Source organism: Panthera tigris, chromosome C2 (assembly GCF_018350195.1).
Source record: "Panthera tigris isolate Pti1 chromosome C2, P.tigris_Pti1_mat1.1, whole genome shotgun sequence".
Taxonomy (NCBI): domain Eukaryota; kingdom Metazoa; phylum Chordata; class Mammalia; order Carnivora; family Felidae; genus Panthera; species Panthera tigris.
The window spans coordinates 131,403,249-131,430,406 of NC_056668.1; the positions used below are offsets into that span (position 1 = coordinate 131,403,249).

Here is a 27,158-nt window from a genome sequence, read left to right on the forward strand (position 1 = left end):
AAGTTTGAAATATTGGAAAAATTAGCACAATGTGACAAAGAGACGCCAAGTGAGCAAAGACTATTGGAAAATGGTACTGAGGCACTTCTTTGACGCAAGGTTGCTGCAATCCTTTGAGCTGTAAAAAAACGCAGTAACTGTGAAATGCAATAAAACAAGGTGTGCCTGTGTTCCCCCAAAGGTAAAGCTGGCGGAGTCTGAACTGCCTTTCCAGGCTGGGCCTCGAGGTCTGCCAGGGTATCCTCCAGTAAGAAATTTCTGAGCCTTGATGACAAGTAACCAAGGACTCCATCAGGCAGCCAGGCCAAATGGGGCCTGAAAGCTGCCAGGTTAAAGCTGCTGCCTCAGAAAGATTTGGGGGAGTTAGGCCCCCTTTGCCCTGGAGATGATGCAGGTAGTTGAGAAGACCCAAGCTCAATGTTGCTGGAGGGCCCCAGCTGCCCTCAATGGGCTGGGACCCATCAGAACTCCTCAGGCATGTGCCTGAGATCAGGACCCCCAATCAGGCATGTGGTCTGATGGGGACTGACTGTTGCCAGTTTAAAACTGCTGCCTCTGGGGCAACGGGGTGGCTCAGTCCGTTAAGCATCTGGCTCTTGGTTTTGGCTCGGGTCGTAATCTCATGGTTTGTGAGTTCGAGCCCCACATCATGCTCTGCGCTGTGTGGAGCCTGCTTGGGATTCTCTCTTCCTCTCTCTCTGCCCCTTCCCTGCTCATGCTCTCTCTCTCTCTCTCTCTCTCTCTCTCTCTCTCTCTCTCTCTCTCTGTCTCTCTCTTCTCTCAAGATAAATAAATAAATAAACTAAAAAAAGACAAAAAACAAAAACAAAAAACTGATGCCTCACAAGGAATTTCAGGCTAGGAGTCCCCCCACCCTGGAGGCCACGTAGGTGGTTTCCACTGGAGCTCCAGGCCGGCTGACAGGTGCTTACTGCAAGCTAAGCGGTGCAGGTCAGGGTAGCCAGAGACCGGGCACAGGACAGCTGTGGGGAGAGGCCCGATTACAGGAACGGGCTGCTGGGGGTGAAAGGTACCTGACTAATTCCAAGCCCTTAATCTACATAAATGCACGGAAATATTTGCCCTGGAGGTAAAGCTGCAGGAGTCTGGACCGCCTTGTTAGCATGGGGCCTGTCCCGATGGCCTTCCCTAAGACACCTGGGACTTTTGATGACTGGTAAGCCTGGGACCCATCAGACAGCCAGTGTAACTGGGGACTAGCTATCACTGTGGAAAGCTGCCACCACAGATTTTTAGGAGGTGGGCTCCTTTCACCCTAGAGGTTATGCAGGTGGTTTGGGACCCATCAGAACTCCACCAGCCTGGATGACCCCAGATGCCCTCTATGTGTTGGTGGGGTATGTGCTGTACGTGCGTCAGAGGCAGGGATTAGGGTAGCCAGGGTTCCGGGTCATGAGAGCAAGCTGTTGTGGCATGTGTCTAATACCAAGCCCTAACTTACACAAATGCACATACATATACATACATTCTAATTTTATATATATATATATATATATATATATATATCCTAATTCTGTGCATATGTATATATATTTATTCTAATTGTAGGCATATATTTGATAAGGATATATTATTAAGCTATATATAAAATAACCTATTATATATAATCTATGCATAATTACACATATAACCTATTAATATATAATTTATACATAGGGTATTCATATACAATTAAAATATATATCTAATTATAATTTATATTTAATTTAGGATATATATTTAGAATATATAGATATAAATGGGATTAAGAATTTTGAATATATAATTAAGATATATACATATATGTGTAGAATTAGGTTGAACCATAGGAAGTTGCTTATTGTGACAGATATTTGACTATTTTTGACCTACAAAAATGGTGATTTGATATGGCTGAGCCTAATACTTTAAATGAGCCAAAATAATATTTACTGGCGTTCAAAGCTCATTTTGTGCAACTTTTCCCCAGACTCTTCTGTTGTCTAGTTCCAATGTCCCAATTCTTTAATGATTTGAAAAATTGTTCCCTCCTCATACTGTTGAGGAGCTATAACAAAAAAACAAAAAACCAATGATTATTTTGCATATGGGAAATCACAGGGCAGTGTTGGTAGGTAGGGAAATTATTCCATTTTCCCATTATGTGGGGAGGAAAGGAGGTCACTGAAATCAGACAGTTTCTACAAGAAGTCAGGCAGGGACTGAGGCACCAGGACTGGAGTCTGGAGGGAGTGTGGGAGCACCCGAGGGCGATCCACCTGCACCCAGATAACTCATAAAAGCTTTGTCTTCTTACAAGCCCTGTGAGGTGGTGAGGCCTGGAAAAGCTGTGTTCAGACACATTGCAGGGCCGAAACCCAAACAGCATAAAGGGCTGCAGAGGAAGAGATTAGGAAAGCAGGAAAGTTCAAGAACATGGAGCTGGCACAGCAGCCATGGGTCCCAGCCCTGTCCTGGCATCATTAGCATGACACACGCCCTCCCAGAGCCCTGCAAGTTCAAGGCCACGAGGCCATGGAGCCATGGTCAAGAGTCTTGGCTGGGAACTGACCTTGGGCTTCCCATGCCTCCTTTTAAACTCCAGAGCAGCAGCACCTGGGAACCTGTCAGAAATGCACGTTGGTAAGAGCCCCAGCCAGACCTGCTGAATCAGAAACCCTGGGGGTGGAACCCCACTACCCCCAGGTGAGCCCGATTCAGCCAAAGTGTGAGGAGCCCTGCCTCCTGCCAGTGTCATTGCCGTCACTTCCCCGCAGCCATACAGCCATACAGCCATACCCGGGAACGGAAATCCTCCCTGCACCCTGGGCTCCACACTCCTGCCTCATCCTGAGCCTGACACATCCCTCTATTCCTCTCTGCTTTGCTCTTGTCTGCCTTCCTCTGGGACTGGGTGTGAGACTCCCCAGGCTGATTGACAAGCTGCTCCTCTGGCCCTGCCAGCCCCTGCCTGCCCCCTCTCTCAGCAGTCATCCAGTGGTGTTTGCACTGTTAGCTTCTGTGCCTCCTACCCGCTCCATTGTGAACCGCTTCGGTCCCTTTGTTCGAATCCCCCGAATCCCCCGTGTCCGGTCAAAGGAATTCTTAGCATTTGTTGACAGAAGTAACAAATGACCATTCCTAGGCTGGCAGCTTTAAAAAGAGTAATACACTACTACCTGCAATGATATTCTCTCTCCCGCCTACAGCGTCCCAGGCCAGTGCTATTTCCCGAAGCCCTTTGCAAGGCTGAATTGCAAAACGTTTGCTGCTTCTTTATTTTGCTGCTGTGACAGTGAAGCCATTTGCAGGGAGTGCGGCAAGGAATTTGACAACCCATGGGGCATCCTGAGGAGGGCTTGTGTGCTGATCAGTGTCTTCTCAAGCCTACCCCTCCCTCTGGGTCTGTCCCAGCTCTCCATGTGGGCTGTCATAGTGCAGGATGAGGGCATTTGGACTTTTGACCTTAACATTAGACAAGTTCTACTGTGGTACATGTCACACACCTAGCCTAAGGTGGAGGTGTGATTGGACATCCTGGCAGATGGTCCACAGAGGTGGCCTGTCATGAGGTTCTACAACCAAACTCTCAAGATTTCTGGAGAATTCATAATTACCCAATACAAGGTCAATAAATAAACATCAATTCTCTTCCTATACACTACCAAAAACAATTGAAACTAAGCAATGCAATTGAAAATAGCATTAGTGATATGCTTAGTGATAAAATTTATTCAATGATGTGCAAGACCTGTGCACTGTAAAACATTGTTAAGATAAAACAGACCTGAACACATGAAGAGATTTACTCTGTTCATGGATTAGAAAACTCCATTTCGCCGAGACTGCAGCTATTTTGGAGCTTCAACTTGCTTTTACCCTGCCTTATTTCACTTTCTTGCCTTTGTGTCTTCAATATGTAGCTCTGTCTCTGACACAAAGTAGGTGTCCAGTGTTCATTGAATAAATGAATAAGAAATAGGATTACGTGTATGGGGAATAAATGAATAAGTACGGGAAGGGATCACAACTACGTAGGAGTGCTAGAAAAGGCTTTCTTCAAGATGGACTAGGAATTCTATAAGCTGTAATGAAGGAAAGAACATAAGTCATAGACATCCTCTTATGAGTAAAACTACATTTGTCTGCTGTAGCTTCTAATCAGTTTGTGCAAGATAGTGACTGTAAATACCTTGGGAATATGGCCTGAGGTCATGTTCTGAAGGACCTTCTAATCTATGCTAAGGAATTTATATTTCATTCTTCAGTAATCAAGATGGGGGAGGGCACATTGAGTATATTTAGTAGGGGAGTTCATTCATTCATGTTTGACAATACTTGCTACACACCTGCTGTGGATCAAGGCTTGTGTTCAGTATTACCATAAAACTGGTAAAGACAGAAGCCATCCCTGCTTCAGTTATAAAACTGTATATAGTAGCTAGTGACGAGAACTATCTTTGTTCCACGCAGCGTCCAACTCTTGTGCTTTTTACAACAGCCCAGTTTGATAGTTACTATTAACATCACTAAATGTGAAGAATTAAAGAAACTATGGAAAGTTCAATTTAAATAAAGACTATGACTGAAAAAAAAATTTATTAAGGTGCTATTAAGAAAAACATTGTATCACACATGTAAAACGTAGACTTTAATGGGTTTTGACAAACGTTTATATTTTGGCACACGTAAAAAGACATAAAAGACATAAAAAATTTCCATTATCCCAAGTTTCCTTTGTATCCCTCCCCAATTATTGATTTCTAGCATTATTGATTAGACTTGTCCTTTCCAGTGTTTCTTATGAACAGAACCATGCAATATGTACTCTGCCGTCTTGCTGCTTTGAATCATCATGATTGAATTTCGACTTTCATCCATATTGCCACGTGAGAAAGACATTAATCAAATAACCACCTAATTAAGCCATTAATTACAACAGCATTGAGTTGAACAAAGGATAAGTACAAGTTAAGATAAATCACCTTGTTTGTTGACAATTCAACCAATATCACACACGGTGGGGGGTGCTATATAGGGTGATGATTGAGTTGGTAGAAAATAAATGTTATTAAAGGGTATCTTAAGAGAATCCTATGTCCTATTTTACGTTCCTAATTTTTAAGAAATCGGTCCAGATGACTCTGGAAACTGTTCTTCCATGGCCCTTTACGCTTCCCCCACCTTTACACATTGTGGAGAAAACGTCTCCCTAAGGCGCATGCGCCGCTCCTGCCTAGCGCTGCCAGCAACAGCCGCCGTAGGCATTGTCACACCCCCACAAACCAAGGGAGGTGTGCCACCCGGACTCCACTCTGCTTTCGCCTGCCCAATCCCCGGAGCCTTGGCGATCACGTGCGCGCTGCCGCCGCGCAGGCCAGGCCCCTCCTATCACCCACGTACTCCCGCGAGCCCGGCCTCTGCCTCCCCATCTCCCGAGAAACTCCCGAGGGTCAGGCTGCGCCTGCGCAGTGGAACCGGTGGGCGGGACGGGGGAAATGCGGTGGCCGAGAAGTGGGGCGGCCGTACAGGCTGGGAGCCGGCGCGGCGTTGAGGCGGCTCGGTGTGGCCGCGGACCCGGGCTGGGAAGACCCGCTCTCCTCCCTCAGTCACTGAAAATAAACTTTGCTGCTCTTTTGGCGGCGTTCTCGAGTCCGCCTCCCGGCCTGTGCGGAGGTCGGCCAGGAGCCTTCGTTCGTCAGTTTTCCCTCCCTCCCTCCGCCGGTGCCGGGCCTTGGCGCCATGGACGCCACGGCGCTGGAGCGGGACGCCGTGCAGTTCGCCCGGCTGGCGGTGCAGCGCGACCACGAAGGTCGCTACTCCGAGGCTGTGTTTTACTACAAGGTAGAGCGGGGGGATCGCTGCACTGTTTATGAAGCTAGGGGGCGGGTCCAGGTGCCGCGGCGGCCAGGCCCACTGAGCTTTGCTTTTCCCTCTTCCTGCTCTGTTGCCCTCCTTTGCAGGGGAGAGGCCACCCGGGCTCCTGCCACCGTGGGCGGGTTTGGTCGCGGCTTGGGAGCCACCACTTCTCTGGTTACAGTCTTGGATGGCCAGTGTCCACCGTTGAGCTACGTATGGCAGCAGTAGTTAGGCATGGGTTGTTAAGTAGCCAGCTAATTCTCGCTGTCATTTGGCTCTGATTTATGGCTAAGTGGGAAGTGGTCTCTGATAAACACTGAAATAATGCATGTTCGTTGAAGAAAATAAAGTTTTAAAGAAGAATAACACGTCTCTTACCGGAGCATGTATCTTTGTGCTTGTTTGTCTACGCGTATGCACGTACACACGTTTAAAAAAAGGGAGTGTAGTTGACGTGGAACGTTACATGAGTTTCAGGTGAACAACACAGTGATTCAGCTTCTCTGTACAAGACAAACTTGGATTGTACTGTTTATAGTATTTTAGCCTGTTCTTTGTATTTGAGCTTTAAAAAAGTCATTAAAGTTGCTTGTTTAATCTTATTAACGACAGATGCGTAGTATTCCATTGTGTGGATGTGCCATAAGTTATTTACAGACTAATGGACATTTAGGTTCATTCTGATTTTTCAGCATCGTAAGTATTGGTAAGACTAATCTCCTTATAACTAACGCTTTACACATTTCTTGGCAGTTTATTCCTAAATTACCGGGGGCGGAATAATTAAAGAATATGACCTTCTACAGCCCACTCTCTGCTCTCCGGTGCTGAGGATTTGCAAATACACTCCTCCAGCTCTTAGCCATGGCCTCTGCTTCCTAGTGGAGGTAGCTGTATCCTCGTGATACAGTCATCTTTTTTTTTTTTTTTAAAGAAACAATGTCGGACTTTGATCATACCAGTAGTAGTAATTTTTTTTTTATATATAAACGTGTTTGCTATCAGTAATGTGTGGTTTGCTTTTCTCAGATTATTATTTTATTGCCTTCATTTAATCATAGTTAGAGACTTTTGGTGTGTTTCAGAATCATTCCTTTTGGACTTTTTTTTTTGAACAATTTCGCGAAGGTGGTATGTGTTTAAAATTCAATGTGTTTTACTTTTGTGAAATAACTGACAGATATTCATAGGTTAAAATAGTGCCATATGAAACAGCTTTGTCTAAAGCAAAAGAAAATACTACATCAGTGCCTCTTATTTTGCTGTAAGATTGCATGCATGAAGAATTTTTTATCCTTGGGAAAGTCAGAAAAGTGGTTGTGCTTCTAGGAACTGTTTATGTAAACTTTACCAGATATTTAGCATTTTCTGTCTTCATACTGTTGTGTGAGGGATTCCTTAATTGTCATTTTCAAATATAGATTAAATGAATAAAAACTGATACCAGCAAGTTTTTAGTTGGCTTTATTTCTTTTAAGCCAGATAATTATTTGAAAATCAGTATTTACATGCAAGATAATTGGAGGTATGAAATATATATTTATACATATATAACATCAGTTTGAGATAAACTATGTTGTATTTAGATAATAATAGTACATAAAATATTTAATGTTTACATGTAAAATTTTCTTTCTCCTATGAAATGTTTGAGTTACAGAATCTGAGGAAATCATCTTCCTTACCCCCCCACAGCCTTTCAATAAATTTTCATATGGACCGAAACCATACTCTTCTTACTGATTTTGTTCAGTTCAGTGAAACAACCCCTGCTCCACTAACTGTATTCAGAAAGTTTTGTTCAGTAGATAGCTGGCTTCTTTGGATCCAGACAATTTGGCAACAGCCTCTGCAAAGTGCACATGCTTAGGTTATTGCTAGGAAGGTGTTGCGTGGAGAAATCTCTTTATGGTCCTTCTCGCCATAGCATTTGTCACCTGTTATCCTAAAATGGTAATGGGGAGAATTAGCCGCAGCATAACTGGCTATGGGAGTATTAAAAGAACTGGAAGATGAATGCAGATTTTCTTAATTAAAATACGTTGATTCCGTACAACTGAAATCTGCTTTAAAATAGATTTAAAAGGGCACCTAGGGCACCTAGGTGGCTCAGTCGAGAGTCCGACTCTTGATTTGGGGTCAGGTCACGATCTCAGTGTTCCTGAGTTCCAGCTCTGCATAGTGCTGCTCGGGATTCTTTCTCTCAATCTGTCCCTCCAGCTGGCATGATCTCTCTCTCTGTCTCAAAATAAAGTTTAAAAAAAATGTGTCACCCTTTGGCAGTATTTTACATGGAAAAAAAGATTTTCCACTGTGAGATATTTAACCTTTATAATTCCCCCCCCTTTTTTTTTTAATTTTTAATCTCAACATTCAACAAGGGGCTCAAACTTAGAACCTTGAGATCAGGAGTCTCATACTCTGCTGACTGAGCCAGCAAGGCACCCTAAGCTTTATAATTTCTTACAATCTTTTTTTGACACTTAATATTTTTAGTTATCATTAACCTATTATTAGTATGAACCAGTAATAACCAGTATTATTATTATTATTATATACTTATTCTAATGCTTTTCAGGCCTAATTCATATTTTCAAGGCATATAATTTTAAGTCTGACCTATTGCATAAAAAAGGAAAGCAGAAAACATAGAAGTACAGCTATCCTGAGAAAATGTTTATAATCTCATATTTGAGTTCATAAATTTTTAACAGTATGAAAAAATTGAGAACTGAAGAAAAGGTATCGGGGGGTTATATAAAACCCACTTACTACTGTCTTAAAGACCTTATTTTGTCATTTATAGAAAGCAGTAGTGAGTTAGAAAGTGGTAGAGAAAATTCAAATTGTAATTCATTTATTAGATTCCTTTGATTTTTTATTTTTTTTATTTTTATTTTTTTTAGGAAGCTGCACAAGCCTTAATTTATGCTGAGATGGCAGGATCAAGCCTAGAACATATTCAAGAAAAAATAAATGAGTATCTGGAAAGAGTTCAGGCTTTGCATTCAGCAGGTTAGTAAAGGACTACTAAATGTCATTTTTTTCCTTCTCTCATCACATCCTTTCCCCCTATGTTTCTCTCTTTTTTAAATTTTTATTATTTAAGTATAGTTGACATATATAGTGTTATATTAGCCCCCTATGTTTCTCTTTCCTTTTCATTTTCATCATTGCGTCTTGATCTTCACTCTTGCTGCTCATTTCTTTTTTGGTAGTCATGTCTTTATAAGTCATAATATGGAAATAAGTGATAGATCTGTGAATAGGAAACTTAGGGATAATATAGTCCAGTCTCCTCTAATTTCTCAGGAGTACAGAGGTACTGAATTACCTATATTTAAATTGTATCAGTGGCAGAGTCAGGATTAGGACCCTGTTAAAGTCTACTTTTTAAATATCTGTCACATGCCCTCTCCTGATACTAAGATTAAATGACTTCAGTTGACCCTTGAACAAACAGGGGTTTGAACTGTGTAGGTCCACTTACACACAGACTTTTTTTATGGTACTGTGAATATATTTTCTTCCTTATGATTTTCTTAATAACATCTTTTGTCTAGCTTACTTTATTGTAAGAATATAGTATATAACACATATTTAAAATATGTGTTTATCAACTTGTAAGGCTTCCAGTGAGCAGTAGGCTATTAGTAGTTAAGTTTTGGGGGAGTCAAAAGTTACATGTGGATTTCTGTCAGTGCCCCTAACCTCTTCATTGTTCAGGGGTTATGTCTCCAGTGTTGACTTCAGCAGCGTGTTCATAATCTCTTCTATATCAGTATCCTCAACCTCAAGACCTTAACTAAACTCTTTTTTTAAGCCATATCTTGGAAACCAACATGTAAGTTGATACCTGGAACAACTTGTATTTACTTTTATAGTAAACAGCATGGCAAATGCTGTGACACAAGCACACAGGCTTACTGATCACAGTTTTGTTCGAGGTATGTGGCTGCTGTCAAAATCTGTTGACATGGTAGAAAAGGAAGTGATAACCTACTGATATTTAGCCTTAAAAATGGATTCATCTCACTAAGAGCTCTTCTTACCCCTTTTCTTCTGTGACCCTGTAATAAAACCACAAGCAGCTTAGAGGAGTCTTTATTCAGCATTCCGTGCTGGACTTTGTGCTGTTTTCCATCACTTGTTCTCAGTAGATCAGAGCAGTTATTAGCACATGGTTAGGAAAAAGTAGATCCCATCATTCGATTTCTTATTAGGATAATCCTCTTAAGGACGAGGTAGTTTAGTTTAAGACAGTGCCCAGAAATTGCATGTATTGAAAAGTCAACTGCCTGTGTATTAGGGCCTCAATTAATACAAAGTTCTGCTGATTCATGTATCCAAAATAACATGAAATTCAAAGTAACTCTGTCTTCCCAGCCAAATGAGTTTATAAATAAGATATTTTTAAATGTGATATTCAGGCATGGATTGTGACAACTCTAATCTCTTGAGGAATAAAGGTTTGCCAGTGAAACAGAAGTTCAAAAGGATTTTTAAAGCATAGCATACCTTAATTGTTTTGCTAGCTTTTTGACCCTCTTTGTTCAACAAATGAAGTATAATTTGTAGAGAATCCAATGGATTAATTATTATTTTAAGCAAAAGAATCCCTTTTCAGGTGAACATTTCAGACAGTGTGTAAAACAAGTTTTGCTGACAGGGGACTCTTGAGGGATAAGTTGATTTCTGGGTGGGGAAGGGTAACACAGTTTGAAATTCACCAGTATAGTATAAAGAGCTCAAGATTTAGAATTAAAAGATCTAAATTGTAGCTTGTAGCTGCAAAACCTTAGGCTAGATCAGTCCATCTCAACTGGGAACAGTTTTGTACCTCAGAAGATTTTGGGCAGTGTCTGGAGAGATTTTTGGGGTTTTAGAATAGGGAGAGGTGGGAAGTATACTATGGCAACTAGTTGGGTAAAGGCCAGAGATCTTACTAAAGATCCTCCGATGCAGAGGACAGTCTACAGCAAAGAATTATCCAGGTGAACATGTCAGTCATGTGTGACTGAGAAACTTTGGGCTAGATATTTTAACATTTTTGAACTTTGGTGTCTTCATTTTGTAAATGGGATGAGTACATGCTTCAGAGAGGTGTTAAAGTCCTAAAAAGTTGCCACCGTACCTTTAAGAGAGAAACTGTGAAGCTTTTTTTTTTTTTTTTTAAATAACAGCTTTATTGAGCTGTAATTCACTTACCATAAGATTCACCTTTTTAGAGTATACAATTCAGTGGTTTTTTAGTATATTTCCAGAGTTGTGGAGCCATCACTGCTAACTGTAGAACATTTTTGTTGCCCCAAAAGAAACCTCTTATCCATTAGCAGTCACCCCCTCTCCATTCCTCCCACCCACTGTCCTCTAGCAGCCACTACACTAACCTATTTTGTATCTCCCTGGAGTTGCCTATTCTGGACATTTCCTGTAAATAGAGTCATCCAGTATGTGGCCTTTTGTGTCTGACTTCTTTCCTTTAGCATTAATGTTTTCAGGGTTTATCCATGTTGTAGTATGTGTCAACACTTCATTCCTTTTTATGGCTGAATAATAAAGCCATTGTGTCAATATACCATATGTTGTTTATCGATTCATCAGTTGATGGACATTGTCTTGCTTCTACCTTTTGGCTGTTGTGAAAAATACTGTTTGGAACGTACGTGTGTGTGTTTTTGTGTGGACATAGGTTGTTAGTTCTCTTTGATATATACCCAGGAGTGAAGTTGCTGGGTCATGTGGTAGTTTTATGTCTAACTTTTTGAGGAACTGCTGAACTGTTTTCCGAAGTAGCAACACCATTTATTTCCACCAGCAATGTATGAGGCTTCCATTTCCTTCACATTCTTACCAACATTTATTATTTTCTGTCTTTCTTAATTTTAGCCACCCAAGTGGGTATAAATGTGGCATCTTGGGTTTTGATATGCATTTCCCTGCTGACTAATGTTGAGCATCTTCTCATGGGCCAGTTGGCCATTTGAATGTCTTTGGAGAAAGGGTTGTACAGATCTTTTGCCTATTATGTAAATCAGGGCTTTCCAGAGAAACGGAAGCAATAGGATATAAAGATATTTAGTATAAGGAATTGAATCATAACAGAGCCTCATTATGGAGGCTAAGAAATCCCATCATGTGCAGTCTGCAAGCAAGAAAGACCTAAGAAAGCCAGTGGTATAGTTTTGTCCAAGTCAAAAAGCCTGAGAGGCAGGGGAGTTGATTGTGTAAGTCCCAGTCCCTGGGGCAGGAAAAGACTTAAAAAAAAAAAAAAAAAGAGAGAGAGACAGAGAGAAAGCCATCATTTGGAGAGGGTAAATTCTCCCTTCCTCTGCCTTTTTATTCTTTTCAGCTCCTCAGGGGATTAGTTGATGCCCACCCACAATGGGGAAGACAGTCTCCTTTTACTACCAATTCAAAGGTTAATTTCATTTAGAATCACTCTCTTAGATGTACCTAGAAACCAAGTCTAGACAAGTATCTAGGCACCCAGTAGAGTTGATACAAATTGATAAGATTAATCATCACACTCATTTTTAAAATTGGAGTTGTCTTTTTATTATTTAGTTGTAAGAGATTTTTTACATTCTTGAAATAAGTCCCTTATAAACCTTTATATTAAAAACAAACAAATACTTATTTCAAAGAGCAGTAAAAATATATGATTATTTAACCTGGACTCAGATGAATAGGAAACAACAGGAACTTTATCATCAGGGCCTAAGATACTGTGCCACACAATTATTGTCTGTACTGAAAAACATTGTTTTAATTTCCTTAAATAAAATAGAGTTTCTTTAGAATCAACATTTTCCAAATTTTTTTGTTTTGTCTTTGGGGCAGGGCAGGGGTATGTGAGGAGTACTCCAGGTGTTTTATTTTTTAAAGGAAGAAAGTGCTGGCAAGGATAAATTCAGGGGAAATTTTTTTTTTTTTTGTAAATAATACATTTTTGATATTTTTGGTCTCTGGCATGTATTGTGTGATGAATTACAAAAGTAGGGATTTTTTTCTTTTTAGGCCTTAAAATTCAGATTGAAAGGGGAGAAATTAGTCAGTTTTTAGGGATCATTATTTGACCTTGTTTTTAAAATGAAAAATTACAAAGTTTTGATAAAAAATGTCTTAAATGTATTAAAGTGGTGTGTTTCCTGGATATATATAAATACACATAAATGTAATATTTCATCTATATGGCCCTTTTCCTATCCTAGTTCAGTCAAAGAGTGCAGATCCTTTGAAATCAAAACATCAGTTGGACTTAGAGCGTGCTCATTTCCTTGTTACACAAGCTTTTGACGAAGATGAAAAAGGCAATGTGGAAGATGCCATAGAATTGTATACCGAAGCTGTAGATCTCTGTCTGAAAACCGTATGTATAGCTACTAGTTAAATTTGGTGGGATTAAGCGAAGAGATTTCTTCTGTTACTGGTGAATTTTATTTAACCATTCCTTTAAGAAAAAAATTACTGTATCGTTAAGAAATATAATTAAGTCACTCCTCATTAAAAGATGATGAAGAGTAGATAATTAATGATGGATTTTTAACATTTTGTTAAAAAATGGAGCTTTAAGATTGAATCGTTAGGCAATGTTGTTGTTGTTTTTAATTTTAGGTGTTATTTTTTAACCTGTTTAAACCCATGTACCTAAAATTATTACAGGAAGAATTCACCAGCACAAATCCATGAATTTAGAATAAACCTCCCCCCATTTTTTTTTTTTTAATTTCATACATTAAAAAATAAGTGGTTTGGGAGAGCTTTGTTGTGTTGCAATGTAAAATCTATATGCTGGGGGCTTTTACTGCTTCCTGTGGACCCTGTTTGGGACAGTTAGCTTTAAGGGACATCTAGGGCATGAGAGAGAGCAGTGTAGTGTATTTGATAGGAAGATGAGGTGGAATGATAGAGAGTGGTGTTCTCAGTATTGTCAGAGGACTGGCTTTTTGTCCAGGGAAACCATCTTGCCTGATTCTGTATGAACCTGAGACTGGGGGTGAGTGTTAGTCTCCTGAGGCTCCTGCTGCTCAGCTTTCCATGACACCATGTTTGTACAGTTGTGGCTCATTTACCACATGACGTGGTCTTAAAGTTTACCTCAGTGACAAGTTTTCAATGCTGTTTTAAATGACACCTTTAAGGATGAAAACAAATGGTCATCTTGGTTTATTCTCTCATTATTTGAAGAAATATATTGCGTTGTAAATTATCTGGTTAGAAATATGGATCAAGCAAAGAAAAAAATTATGCTTCAGAATGTCTGTCTCTCTTTCTCTTAAGTCTTATGAAACTGCTGATAAAACTCTGCAAAATAAACTGAAACAGTTGGCTCGACAGGCACTAGATAGGTGAGTTTTGGTCACTCAAGTTCTTATCCATGGATGGCAGTGTACTGTGTTACTTAAATTTGACAGATGTCTCTAAATGTGTTGTAGAGTTCATAGTGACAAACGTCCATCTTTAACCTGAGGTCTAGAGCAAGTCGACCTTCCTCTGGGTGAATTTATTTCTTTTTATTCCCTGCTTTCAACTCAAGAAATAACAAATCAGTCAAGACACTTTTTATTTAGTGTTTGCTATGTGTAAAACAAAATAATTATGCTATTGATATGATTATGATATTGAAGTGGAAGACTTCCTTCTGTTGTGTCGTATCAGATTTCCAGAGAGCCTTCCAGAACTACTATTAAAGTTAGAGAAATTGACATTGAGCTGGCCTGCATCCATATACATACCCCCAAATTATATAGTATCTGTAGCTCTTTCAACTCTTTGCTCAGATGTCAACTTCCAACAAGGCTTTGCCCTAACCATTTCATTTAAGATGGAATCTCCTCCAGTACTTTCATCTTGCTTACTCTAACTTTTTCCCACAGACCTTACCACTTTCTAAAGTATATGACATTTACCAGTTTTATCATGTTTATTATGAATGTCTGTGCCCCTTTGAACGCCAACCCTCCATGTAAACTGTGAGTGCAGAGAATTTTGTCTGTTTTGTTCAATGCCGTAGCCACCTAGCTGAGTGCCAGACATATAGTATGTGCTCAGTGGTATTTGAGAATGAATAGATTTGCGCAAGAGAACCATACCTCTTAAAAAAGAGTGTTAGAGATGAAGGTAAAGGATGGAAATTACATTTATGTATGAATAAAATTACCTCTTTTTGAGGATCTTACTAGGTAGCTATACCACCCCCAGCCCTTCTTTTTTTTTTTATTGAGGTATAAGAGTCATCCTTCTTTTTTGTTGCCATCTAACATTTAGTTTTTCTCTCCAGATTCATGAGGGTATGAGCACTTGACACATAGTTATCTTCTCCATTTTCACTTCACTAGTCAGAATCATAGGTGATGTTTATTACCCATGTGGATAACCCATCCGGTATCCTCTGAGTGCACCCTAAACACAGAGGGGTGGGTCGGTCATTGGCTTCTTTGAGGGTCTGTTCAAAATTATGGGTCCTCTTCCTAAGAAGAATGTACATAAAATTTTTTTCATGTACATTTCATGTAATTTCAGAGTGTTCACAAGATTCCTGAAGCTCCTATGTGGACCTCAAGTTAAGAACTTCTGTTTGAACCTTTGACAAAACAAAGCCACAATTTCCTTGGATATCATGTGACACATTCCATGATCAACTCTTGCCCTGGTCTCATCTCCTCCTGCCTCTCATTTGTACTTTTCACAGGGGCGTCATCCATTCTTTTGAAGTTATCTTTAACTTGTTGTGCTATTTCATACTCCTGCACATCTGCACGTGCTCTTCTCTCTACTTAGAATGCTCCCTCACTCCCCAGGTGGACTTCTGTGGCTCACACATCCAGTTCAGAAAAACCTCCCCTGACTCACCCTCATTTCTTGGTCATTAAGTTAATGTCTTCTGCTGTGCGTTCACTCGCATGTAATACTTCTAGCATCTGTCACTTTTGATGCAGTTGTCTTTCTTTCCCCACAAAATTCTGAACACCTTAAGAGAAGAGATTGCATTTTATACATTCTTATATCCCCCTTACTTTGCATAGTATCTGACATGCAATAAGTGCTCAATTAATGTTCTCAGTAATGTTATCAATTAATGTTTATCAGTAGCGAAATACTGAATCTTACTTTGGGAAGTAGCTTAAGTAGTGAACTGTTGACTGGTATGTATGAATCTTACTAGTTTTACATTAGGAATGCTTGACTGGTTCTTGAAGTAAATTTTATTTTCTGGAAAGCTTAAAAACTAGAACAGTTTTTCTGTACCTTTTTCTATTATAGAGCAGAAGCATTGAGTGAGCCTTTAACAAAACCATTATGTAAAATCAAGTCAACAAATATCAAACCAAAGCCACCTCCAACGAGAGCACATTTTCCACTAGGGACTAGTCCCTTCCTTGAAAGACCTCAGCCCTTTATAAGTCCACAGTCATGTGATGCACAAGGACAGAGATATACAGCAGAAGAAATAGAAGTTCTCAGGTAAATCAGTTTATGATTCGTTGTAATGAATAATTTTGTTAACATAATCAACACAGGTAATTTTTATCAGGTTCGCTGAGTTGTATTCACATCTTTGTTATGGTGTGTTGTGCTTTTATTCAGGTATAAATTATATTGCCATATAGCCATAACTTGAAATAGTTAAAACTTGTTCTCATATATTTTAGTGTTAGCATTTCTAATAGGTCTTTCTGAAAATCCTAATGTACTTGAAAATCGAACACTGAGGGGCACCTGGGTGGCTCAGTCGGTTAAGTGGCCGACTTCGGCTCAGGTCATGATCTCGCGGTCCGTGAGTTCGAGCCCCGTGTCGGGCTCTGTGCTCCCAGCTCAGACCCTGGAGCCTGTTTCAGATTCTGTGTCTCCCTCTCTCTGACCCTCCCCCGTTCATGCTCTGTCTCTCTCTGTCTCAAAAATAAATAAACGTTAAAAAAAAAAAAAAATTTTAAATCGAACACTGAAAAGGTTAAACAATAAAATAGAGCTATGGTAGACCACTCATACTCTATGCAACTGGTAACCAGAGCCCATTAGGGAAAACAGTTGTCACCATGAAATAGTTTAGACCTGGGTCAGCAAAGGGAATGGTCTTTAAAGGGTTATAAAAAAGAAAACGAAGAAAAAACAGAATATGTGACAGAGACCTCATTGCAAAGCCAAAATGATGTACTGTCTGGTTCTTTACAGAAAACATTTGCCAATCCCTGGTTTAGGAAGCCAACTCAGAGTCTGGAAGCAGCCTCGGGATATTAAAAATGCAAAACAACAAAGTTGTGGAAATCCTTGTGATTGTGTTGTGAGCCAGTGTAGATGGGCTAAAGCCAGTGTGGCTTTTCTTCAGTTGGAGGAGATCCAAAGTGCTCATAACTGTGCAAGTCATGTAGTCTCACTTTTAATTTCCTAAAATTGAACTGAAAGGCTTCCTTCATTTGCAACAGCCACCAGAAGGCAGTTTTCTTTTTTTTCTTACTGAAGATTTTCATTCTTCTACTAATGTGACTCATTTAGCCTAGAACAATTGCACATGAACCAATACAACACACAGGACAAGGAAGGGTGGTTTTGGAGTGAGAGACCGTAAGTAACAGTCCGACACTGAGGCCACTCAGCATCCATATGCTCCTTTCTACACACATTTGAATTTCATGCTACAACAAAACAACTCTACCATTTCTACCTAACAGAATTCAGCTATCCTTTATACAGGTGAAAAGTTCTCATCCTCTCAAAATGAGAATACACAGTCATTGTATCCATTGCTCACTGTATTATTAACCAGTCCTCAAGGTCAGTCACAGTCTCACTGAATATTATTACCTAAAGACTAAATTGTGAAGCTACCCTGAAACTACTTCTAAATAAAATGAGGGAAAGAAACAGAAGAAGAGAATAGTTGTTACATACAAATAAACATATACATAAAATATGCAAAGCTGCTACAAACCACATTTCTTTAATTCGTCAACGACCATAGCTTCCTTCTTGCACTACCCATTGCTCATGCTCATAACCAGAAAATCTGAAGGACATATTTTTCAGAATTGTAAATGTCACGTTTTTTAAGTTCCAAAATAACTAAGTGATCACTTTCTCCCTTTGGGCTTAGGATAGAAGCCTAAGTTTTGTGTCCTGGTGTCAGGGATACTTTTGATACCTTTAGTATAGGCTTATCTTGAGACCATGGTTTAGTTGTGAAAGGTGTTAGTTTTAAAAGGATAACTCTCACTGAATTGAACTGAATCAGTTATTTTTTGGTATTCAACTATTTTGTGAAAATGATATTAAAATAAAGATATCAACAGTATGAGATTGTCACTTTAATTTTATTACAGCACCATACCTTGTCATATAATTTTAAGGCATTTAAATGAGATTGGTAGTTAAGATAAACTTGAACAATTAGATTTTTTTTTCTTGTGCTTTATAGGACAACATCAAAAATAAATGGTATAGAATATGTTCCTTTCATGAGTATTGATCTGAGGGAACGTTTTGCCTATCCAATGCCTTTTTGGTAAGTAAGTACTGTTGTAATTTCTACTTCCAAGATCATTTTAATTTTTCTGTAGTTTTTCCATACTCTGAAATCCAACTTAATTCACAGCCTTGAAATTATAATTTGTAATAAAAATTTGGAAGAGAGGTACAGCTGTGAGAAAAAGGTAAGGCAACATAGCAAGAGTATCTCTGTTGTCATTTGCCTGGCAATGGGTACGTACAAATCTCCTTTTGCCTACCATTACACTAGCACAGTACCTGGCACAGAGTAAGCCCTCAGTAAATGTTTGTCAAATTGGTGTTTGAATCACAACAACAAAGTCAGTAAAGAAATTGAATGGAAAAGTTACAGAATGACAGTGTCATTGTTTACTGAAATCCAGTTCAAGAAAGGGTTAATTTTGAAAGTGTTGGTTAGCACAGCCTTCCAGCACTGTGGCAGCTTATATTAAGAGCCTTAAAAATGTTATTTGGTTCATGACTCCTGGCTTCTACTAATCCTAAGGAAATAAAGATTTGGCTAAATATGTGTATAATAAGAGCATTCATCAAAACATCTGTGATAGCAAAAAATTATTGAAACAAACTATCCAAAAATATGGAAATGCTTAAATTAATGGCTCATCTATGTTATAGTAAATGTTTATGCTACCAATAAAAAACGCATCTTTGAAAGATGTAGGGAAAACGCTTGCAGTATAGTAAATTAAAAAAGAAAAAATTTGGATGTTGTATGTGTATTTTTCCTTTTTATGTATTTATAGAGATGTAGAAAAAAGATATAAAGGTACACATCCAGTATTTACAGTGGTTATCTTGATGGGAAAATTGGGTGATTTAATTTTTTAAAATTTTTCAAAATTTTTGCAATGAGCTTGTTATACTTACCAGAAAAAAATCAGAGTTGATTATTATATACAGAACATGTAAAAGGCTCTATAAAGAACAAAAGGGCTCTTTCTCATTTTCTAGTGTTTTGTTATTCTTAGATGGGCAAAAGTTAGATATCTCCAAGCCAATGGGTTATCAACCTAATTTTTTGCACTCAACCATGTGATGCTGGTTACTGATTAGAGTCTGACACATTTTTGTATCTGAGAGGTTCTATAGTATTGATCGATGTTAAGGGCACACAAATTCTAGAGCCAGACTATCCAGTTTCATATCCTGTATGATGCTGGGCAAGTTGTTAAATCTGTCTCAAATTTTAAAATAATAGTAGAATCTGCCTCATAGTGTTACTGTAATTAGTCAATAAAATACAAAGCACTTACTGCTGCTTGTTATATTGTTAATATAATAAGGGTTAACTGGTAGAAAAATAATTACTTTGTTAAATGCTAAATTATATTACAAAATTTGGTTGTACATTTCAGACACTTCAAAGTGTTTACAATACACAAGAAAAGAAAAAATGTATCCCTTTGAACAATAATTTCACTTCAGGAAACCATTTCTGAAAAGTGTTTATGGATGTAGTAAAAAATTTATATAAAAGATATTCATCAATATTGTAATTGTGAACGTGTGAATCAGTTATTCTAATATATTCTTAAATGGTTATGTCCAAGTAGAGATGTAAACTTGCAGTTCCAGTTTTTGTGTAACAAGTTAAGATAAATCATGTTTTTAGTACTCACGCAACAGAAAGTCTTTAAGACAAATACTATACAACGATGAACAACATGTTTTCAAGAAATTAAATAACATGGGAAAATGCTTATAATTGAGACACTAAAATGTAACACCATGCAAATTCCCTTAATTTAGGCATAACACTGGTCACAGTTGGAATTTTACATGTTTTGTATAAGATTACTTGCTTAATGCCAGGCTTCCACAGTGGATTATAAATTTCATAAGGACAGAGAACATGTCTACTTTAATTAAGTTATGCTCCAGTAATCAGCAGAAAAAGTAACAGTAAATATTTCAAAATTCACAGGTAACAGACTAATGAAGAAGGGCTCCACAATTTGTAAATCTTTGGCTAGAAAGGTTGAGTGATTAAAGTTATAAGAAAACATTGAATTTGATAACTGTGGGGACTTTTGAGAGATCGGATATTAAGGAATCTTGGATTTACTCTGTATTCTCATATGGCAGGTTAATACAAAGTAATTAAACTATGGATTTGAATTAACTTTATATTTTCCCCTAAAATTTTGTGATGGCTGTCTTTAAATTCTTCTTAATCCATTCAGCTCATGTTTCATTAACAATCAGCTACTGTTAACTACTCAGGTACCAAAATGTTACCTAGAACACCAGTGGTTCTATGAGACAATCATCAAAAAGTTTGAGAAGTGTTATATATGATAGTCTAAGAAATTTACATAAACCTTGGTTTATTAAACATTTACAGATGTCCTCTAATGAAAACAAACAATGTAGGAGTTTGTAGATCACACCTGATCACAGAACCTCCTTTTGCCTAGTATCAACACTTTCTGCAAAAAACATATTATATTTGCTTCAGTTTGCATATCATAAACTTTGTATTATCCTAGAAATCTTAAGAAACCTGAAGACTGTTACCCTTCTTCTAGAAGAGGTTTAAGGAAAGGTGTTTTTTATTTTGTGCTATACATTGATTTTAGAAAAATTCTACACAGTGTATTCCCAACGCACAGTGAGTTAGAGGGTAATGGATAAGAATGGTGGCTTTGGCACCAGAGACCTGGATTCAAATACCACTTCTGCCACGTTTTAGCTGTATGACCGTGGCAAGTTAATCACTTTAAGCCTTTTACAAAATTACTTGCTTTAATGGAATTGTTTTAAAGGTTAAATGAATAGCGTATGTAAAATACTTTAGCATGATGCCTAACACATGGTTATTACTTAGTAATTAGCTACTCTAAACATTAGCCTTGCAGAGAAGAGTTTGTCGAGCCACGGTAAGGATCTGTAGCTTCCTAGGTCCCTTTGATTTGAATCAGTTTGTATTGTAATTAATGGCTCCATTTTATTGAAACTGAATTCCTTGAATATAACAATGCTACATTAAACTTTTAAATTATATTCTTAAAGCAGTATTTTAGGATGGTACAAGCATAGCTATGATCATTATACCTCCCCCCTAAAAAATCTCTAGGAACTTTAATTTTGTTTTTGTGTTATTTTTAAAGATTAATTTTGTTATTAGTAGTAGTATTTAATTTTTATTATTACCTCAGTGATAGATGGGGCAAGCTACCGTTATCGCCTAAACAAAAAGCTACATTTTCCAAATGGGTACGACCAGAAGACCTCACCAACAATCCTACAATGATTTATACTGTATCCAGTTTTAGCATAAAGCAGGTAAATATTTTATATAATTTTATATGAAAGCTAAGATTTTGAAGTAATTTAAATGTAGATTTGGGTTTTTTCTTAGTTTTTATTATATACTGAGGTGAATGAGTATAATTGGAAAGATTATTCTGCACACTTTGACTTAGACATACTGGGATAATATAAGTAAGTGTTTTGAGCAGTTACAGATTTTTACATAGACCCTGTTTATCAATATGTTCTTACAGATGAGAAAGTTGAAGATCTGAACATCACCTTTGATAAGAGAATATATATTTTTTAAAAAGGGAGATATTAGGCTCATTAAAAACACTTCAGTGGTAGAACAACAATATGGCTTTATTGCAAGCTTTATTAATAAAAGTTTTGCATTGACGTACAGATATCTTCCAATTGGTATAAAAACAATGGTCCTAAAATATTATGATTCAAGAATCTTTTCATGTGCATGTTCACTTTAATTGGTAATATGATAATAAACCATTTTTTAAAATACCTTTAAATTATCATTAAAAATGTGTGGATTTGGTGAAGTATGCTTTTATCCATGTAAGAAATACATCATTCATATGTATTCTAAATTAACTTTATTGAAATACCTTAGTTTTTCTAGGATTCGTTTGAAGAAAATTTGTGTGAGTTGGCAGCATAGCATTTCTATTTATTATTTTAGTATTCAAGCAACAGGATACTCCGTATAAAAAGTTGGTGCTTAGGTGCAGTGATTAAATAATGTTGAAATTACATGAATGAACGAATTGATATATTAATAATTCTTATTAACAGACAATAGTATCAGATTGTTCCTTTGTGGCATCACTGGCTATCAGTGCAGCTTATGAAAGACGATTTAATAAGAAGTTGATTACCAGGTAAAATTTTGTATTTGTCCCTTCAGCCCTTTTCATGTAATTGTTTCTTAACTAGAAATTAATAGCTTAGGTCATATCTGCATAGAAAGTGAAGAAGGCATTTCACTTAGAATATGTTACCTTGTGTGTTAAGCAGATGATTTGTGAATGTGGAAAGGTTCCCTAAAATAGTCTAAGAACATATGCATGTGTGTTAAATATGTATATATGAAATAAGTATATTTTGAAGTAAATGAAATTGGTAAATTGGTAAAATAAAATTATGTCATATGTATAATTATACTCTGTGGTAGCCACTAGCCACATGTGGATATTGAATACTTGAAATGGGCTAGTCTGAATCAAAACGGGTTGTTAAGTGTAAAATGCATCAGATTTTGAAAACTAAGCACAAAAAAATATAAAATTGGAAAATATCTCAAATTTTTATAGTAATAATACATTGAAATCGTATTTTGGATAAGTTCAGTTAAATAAAATATATTAAAATCTCACCTTTTTAACTTAATATCCTACTGAAAAATATAAAATATTTCTGTTGGCTAGAACTGCTTTAGAGTGTCCTGAAATGTTGCCAAAATACTTTTTTTCTCAATTTTTAAAAGTTTTATTAGCTTAAAATCATTCATTGTAAAAATTAAGCGTTATAATTTTTTCGTGCAGCTTGTCCTGAGTGATTTTTGTGTAAGTCTTGAGATTACAAAGATGAATTAAATACAGACCTTAGTTTCAAGCTGTTTACCATCTTGGATAAATAGATCATATAAATAATTAATATGTAGTGTAAAAGAAAATTGATACTGATACAAGTATCTTATTGGATAATTTTGTGTAACTTTATCTCTGTCAGAGTTGTAGTTAAGTAGTTCTGGTTAACTGAAATCGTCTTTTCTTGAGCCAGTGGTAGATTATTTTAACTGGCTTAAAATATATCCACTTAATAGAAAATTTATTAGAGTACATAATTAAAAGCTTAGTATTTTTCAGAGTATTGTGAAATTTATTCCCTGTTGTGTGATCTCATAAGATACTTTCTTTGTATTAAATAAGCATGAAATTCTTTTTCTAGGCCTATTATAGAAAAATATTCTCAAGTTTATTTTTATAAAATTGCCAAGACATCTGTCTAAATAAAATATAATATCCTGCTTAGTAGTTTATATTGAATATTAATTTGGTATTTCAATATTTATTTTCCTTACAAAAGCATAATTTATCCTCAGAATAAGGATGGTGAGCCAGAATACAATCCATGTGGAAAGTATATGGTAAAACTTCACCTCAATGGTGTCCCAAGAAAGGTGAATAATGTCTCTCCCCATCCCCAACCCCTTCTCTCTCTCCCTCCCCCACCTTTGAATATTGAGTAGAATCATTAAGAAATGTTAATTTGTATAAACATTTAAAAAGATTTTGAGTCTGGTTTTATGCATATTACTACCGATAACATCATATGTTAATAATTAAAACTAAAAATCAAGAAACCATTTTAAAAATGGTTTTGGGAAATTTATAGAAAGTTTCAGAAAGTAACAATGAGCTAATGACTACCAATGCTTAAACTTTAATCTGATAGTTTTTAATTGATTAAAAAAGAAAAGGAAATCAGACAAAACTAAATCTGTTAGGTCACAAGAGTTTATATGTATAGTCATAACTTCAGATCTAAGAAGTCTTTAGAATTATGTTTTCCTTTATGAAATATATACGCAGTTTTAAATTACACTAGTTTCTTTAGGGACTGTGAACCTGTTGTGATGGCCTGGCATTGTTGGGATTCTCTAGCTCTTGTCTACTCTGAAGTCTGTGGATCAACATTAGCATTTCCTGGGAACTTACTAGAATTGCAGAATTTTAGGCCTCACCTTGAACCTACTGAATGAGAATCTGCATTTAAACAGTCCTTTCAGTTTGAGAAGCTGAGTTGTTGTTCAGTGGCTCAGTAATACTCAAATTTTGGTGTGTATAGAAGTAGGTGCAGGGCTTGTTAAAACAGATTTTTGGGCCCCACCCCCAGAGTTTCTGGTTCAGAAGTTGTGAGTGGGGCCATAATTTGCATTTCTAACAAGTTCTCAGGTGACACGGATGCTGCTGAGAACATCCTTTGAGAACTGCTGCTCTAGCTGATTACTTAAAATTATTGAGAATGGTTTTTCTGAACTGTAATCTTTAACTCCTTGTTTAAAGAATCTTTGAAAATGTAGTTGCATGATTCTCATATTAGTGTTAGATCGAAATTCTTCCTATCCTTGTTTCCCAAATCACTTTATAATGTGAACTAGAAACTGTATTTGTGGTGATCTCTTCCCCTATTTAAATACATTTTTTAGCCATAATATCCTACTTTTACAACTGAACATGAGTCTTTTTCTAGGTTTAGGTTAAAGTTACAGATAGTAATAATATTTTTACCTTAATAGTGAAGCCCTTTTGTAATTATTTTAGATATAATGTACATTTCTAGAATCTGTAATAATTTTGATGGTAGATCCATTTAACCAGTTGGCTCAAAGGTATCACCTGATAGGGAGATTAGCCTGTAAAATTGAATAAAGACATATATGTATAACATTTTATAATTGACCAAATTCTAGAAATCTGAATCTATCATGATCTTTATAATAGTCATATTGTGCCTTTGTTTCATCTGTATGAAAGGTATTTTTTTCCTTGATAGGAAGGATTTTAAGATATTTTGTACCACCTAAGGAAATTAATGTTCTCTTTCTCCAGGTGATAATTGATGATCAATTACCTGTTGATCATAAGGGAGAATTGCTCTGTTCTTATTCTAACAACAAAAGTGAATTATGGGTTTCTCTCATAGAGAAAGCATATATGAAGGTCATGGGAGGATATGATTTCCCAGGATCCAATTCAGTAAGTAACAGGATGATCCAGACAGACTTATACTATCCAGTATGACTATTTTGAGAGATTATGGAGGATATGTTTGTTTAAAGGAAAATAAAACAATATTAACTCCTGAAAAATGCTGATCCAATTCCCCTATTAAGGAAGTACTTATTTTCTTTTACAAGGATAGAGCGTTATAAAGACTCAGTATTCAGGGAAGCTTAAAATATATGTCTCCTGTTCTGTTGGGATACAAGACCAGTTAGATACAGTGTACCTTTCCAAAGAAGTCTCTTCAGATCAAAGGATGTGTCATATTGTCATCCTTACATATATATATATATATACACACACACACACACACATATATATATATACATATGTATATATACGTATGCATATATGTACGTATATATATACGTATATATATATGTACGTATATATATATACATATATATACGTATGTATATATGTATGTGTGTATATATACATATATATATGTATATATATATTTTATAAATTCACATTCAAGGAGTTTCTTGTTTCTTAATTTTTCCCAATCCTAACACTACTTAGCCTATAAAACAAGGTGTGTGCCAGTGTCCTTTAGTTGTATGAGGTAAACTGGGCTTAGATTAGTCATATTAGTATAACTTTGAATTACGGCACTAACCAGCCTGGAGCCTTAAAAACGGTATTTAAGCATTCTTAGCCTCTTTGCTTGTCTAAAATAGGAGGATAACACCCGCCTCTCAGAATTGTAAAGACTAAATGAAATAATGTATGCAAATCATCCATTGTTCATAGCTGGTTAGTTTCCCTGCCTGGTACAGGCCTCCTTCACTCTCTGGTTCTTACAATGTTAGGCAGAGAATGTATAGGTGATAGGTAAATGAAATAGGATGTTAAAATTTTTTCTCAGCCTGCATGCTCAATTGTTCTGTCCTTCAAATATTTTCAGTTTAGCTTTCCAATTCAGTGCCTTTTAATTTACCTAGCGTAGCCTAGAAAATGAGAATATATGTAAATCATTAGAAAAGTGACTCTCATAAGTGAGTCACTTTAGTGAGTACTAAATGGTGAATGACAGTCACCATCATTATTAAAGCAGCTTTTTCCTGTTACATGTTTTTGAGTTTTCATCATACTTACTGGTAAAATAATTCTTGCATTCAGGGAAAGCAACAGAGATTATAAGGAATAGATAAACTTGTGCTTAAATCCAAGTAGGAATTTGAGTTAAACAAGAAATTTATTAGTGGTAGAAAACAGCTTGCTACCCTCTGATTTATTCTATCGAAATCATTATATCAAATTAGTGGGATTTAAGAGTCTGGCAACAACATAGACACTCCTGAAAATGTGTTTATGTTACAGAATATTGATCTTCATGCACTGACTGGGTGGATACCAGAAAGGATTGCTATGCATTCAGATAGCCAAACTTTCAGTAAGGATAATTCTTTCAGAATGCTTTATCAAAGGTAAACATACTCATATATTCTCTCTCTCTCTCTCTCTCTCTCTCTCCCTCTCTCTCCCTCTCTCCCCCTCTCTCCCCCTCTCTCCCCCCTCTCTCCCTCCCCCTCCCCCCCTCCCCCTCCCCCTCCCCCTCCCCCTCCCCCTCCCCCTCTCCCTCTCCCTCTCCCTCTCCCTCTCCCTCTCCCTCTCTTCCTTCCCCCCCCCCTTTTTTTGGTAGTAAAAGAGGCTATTTTAAAACTTTATGCCTTATTTATAGAAGAGATATTGCAGAGGAAACATTATTAATTACTTAGAGAAATTGTGATTTTATTTATTTTGTTTTTG

The 27,158-nt window shown here is 37.1% G+C and overlaps 1 protein-coding gene across 2 annotated transcripts in view; it reads left to right on the top strand.

Annotated features, from left to right (window-relative positions):
* The first annotated feature begins 5,469 nt into the window (after nucleotides 1-5,469).
* The window catches only part of CAPN7 (calpain 7), a 41,814-nt gene continuing 20,125 nt past the window's right edge, over nucleotides 5,470-27,158 (top strand). For both annotated transcript variants that reach the window (XM_007087376.2, XM_042999117.1), the window contains exons 1-11: nucleotides 5,470-5,823; nucleotides 8,745-8,853; nucleotides 13,053-13,210; nucleotides 14,122-14,189; nucleotides 16,105-16,305; nucleotides 18,254-18,340; nucleotides 21,504-21,630; nucleotides 22,411-22,496; nucleotides 23,704-23,797; nucleotides 25,230-25,376; nucleotides 26,730-26,836. In XM_007087376.2, the coding sequence (XP_007087438.2) occupies nucleotides 5,722-5,823; nucleotides 8,745-8,853; nucleotides 13,053-13,210; nucleotides 14,122-14,189; nucleotides 16,105-16,305; nucleotides 18,254-18,340; nucleotides 21,504-21,630; nucleotides 22,411-22,496; nucleotides 23,704-23,797; nucleotides 25,230-25,376; nucleotides 26,730-26,836 (1,286 nt within the window). In that variant the 5' untranslated portion in view covers nucleotides 5,470-5,721. The remainder of the gene's footprint in view (nucleotides 5,824-8,744; nucleotides 8,854-13,052; nucleotides 13,211-14,121; nucleotides 14,190-16,104; nucleotides 16,306-18,253; nucleotides 18,341-21,503; nucleotides 21,631-22,410; nucleotides 22,497-23,703; nucleotides 23,798-25,229; nucleotides 25,377-26,729; nucleotides 26,837-27,158) is intronic.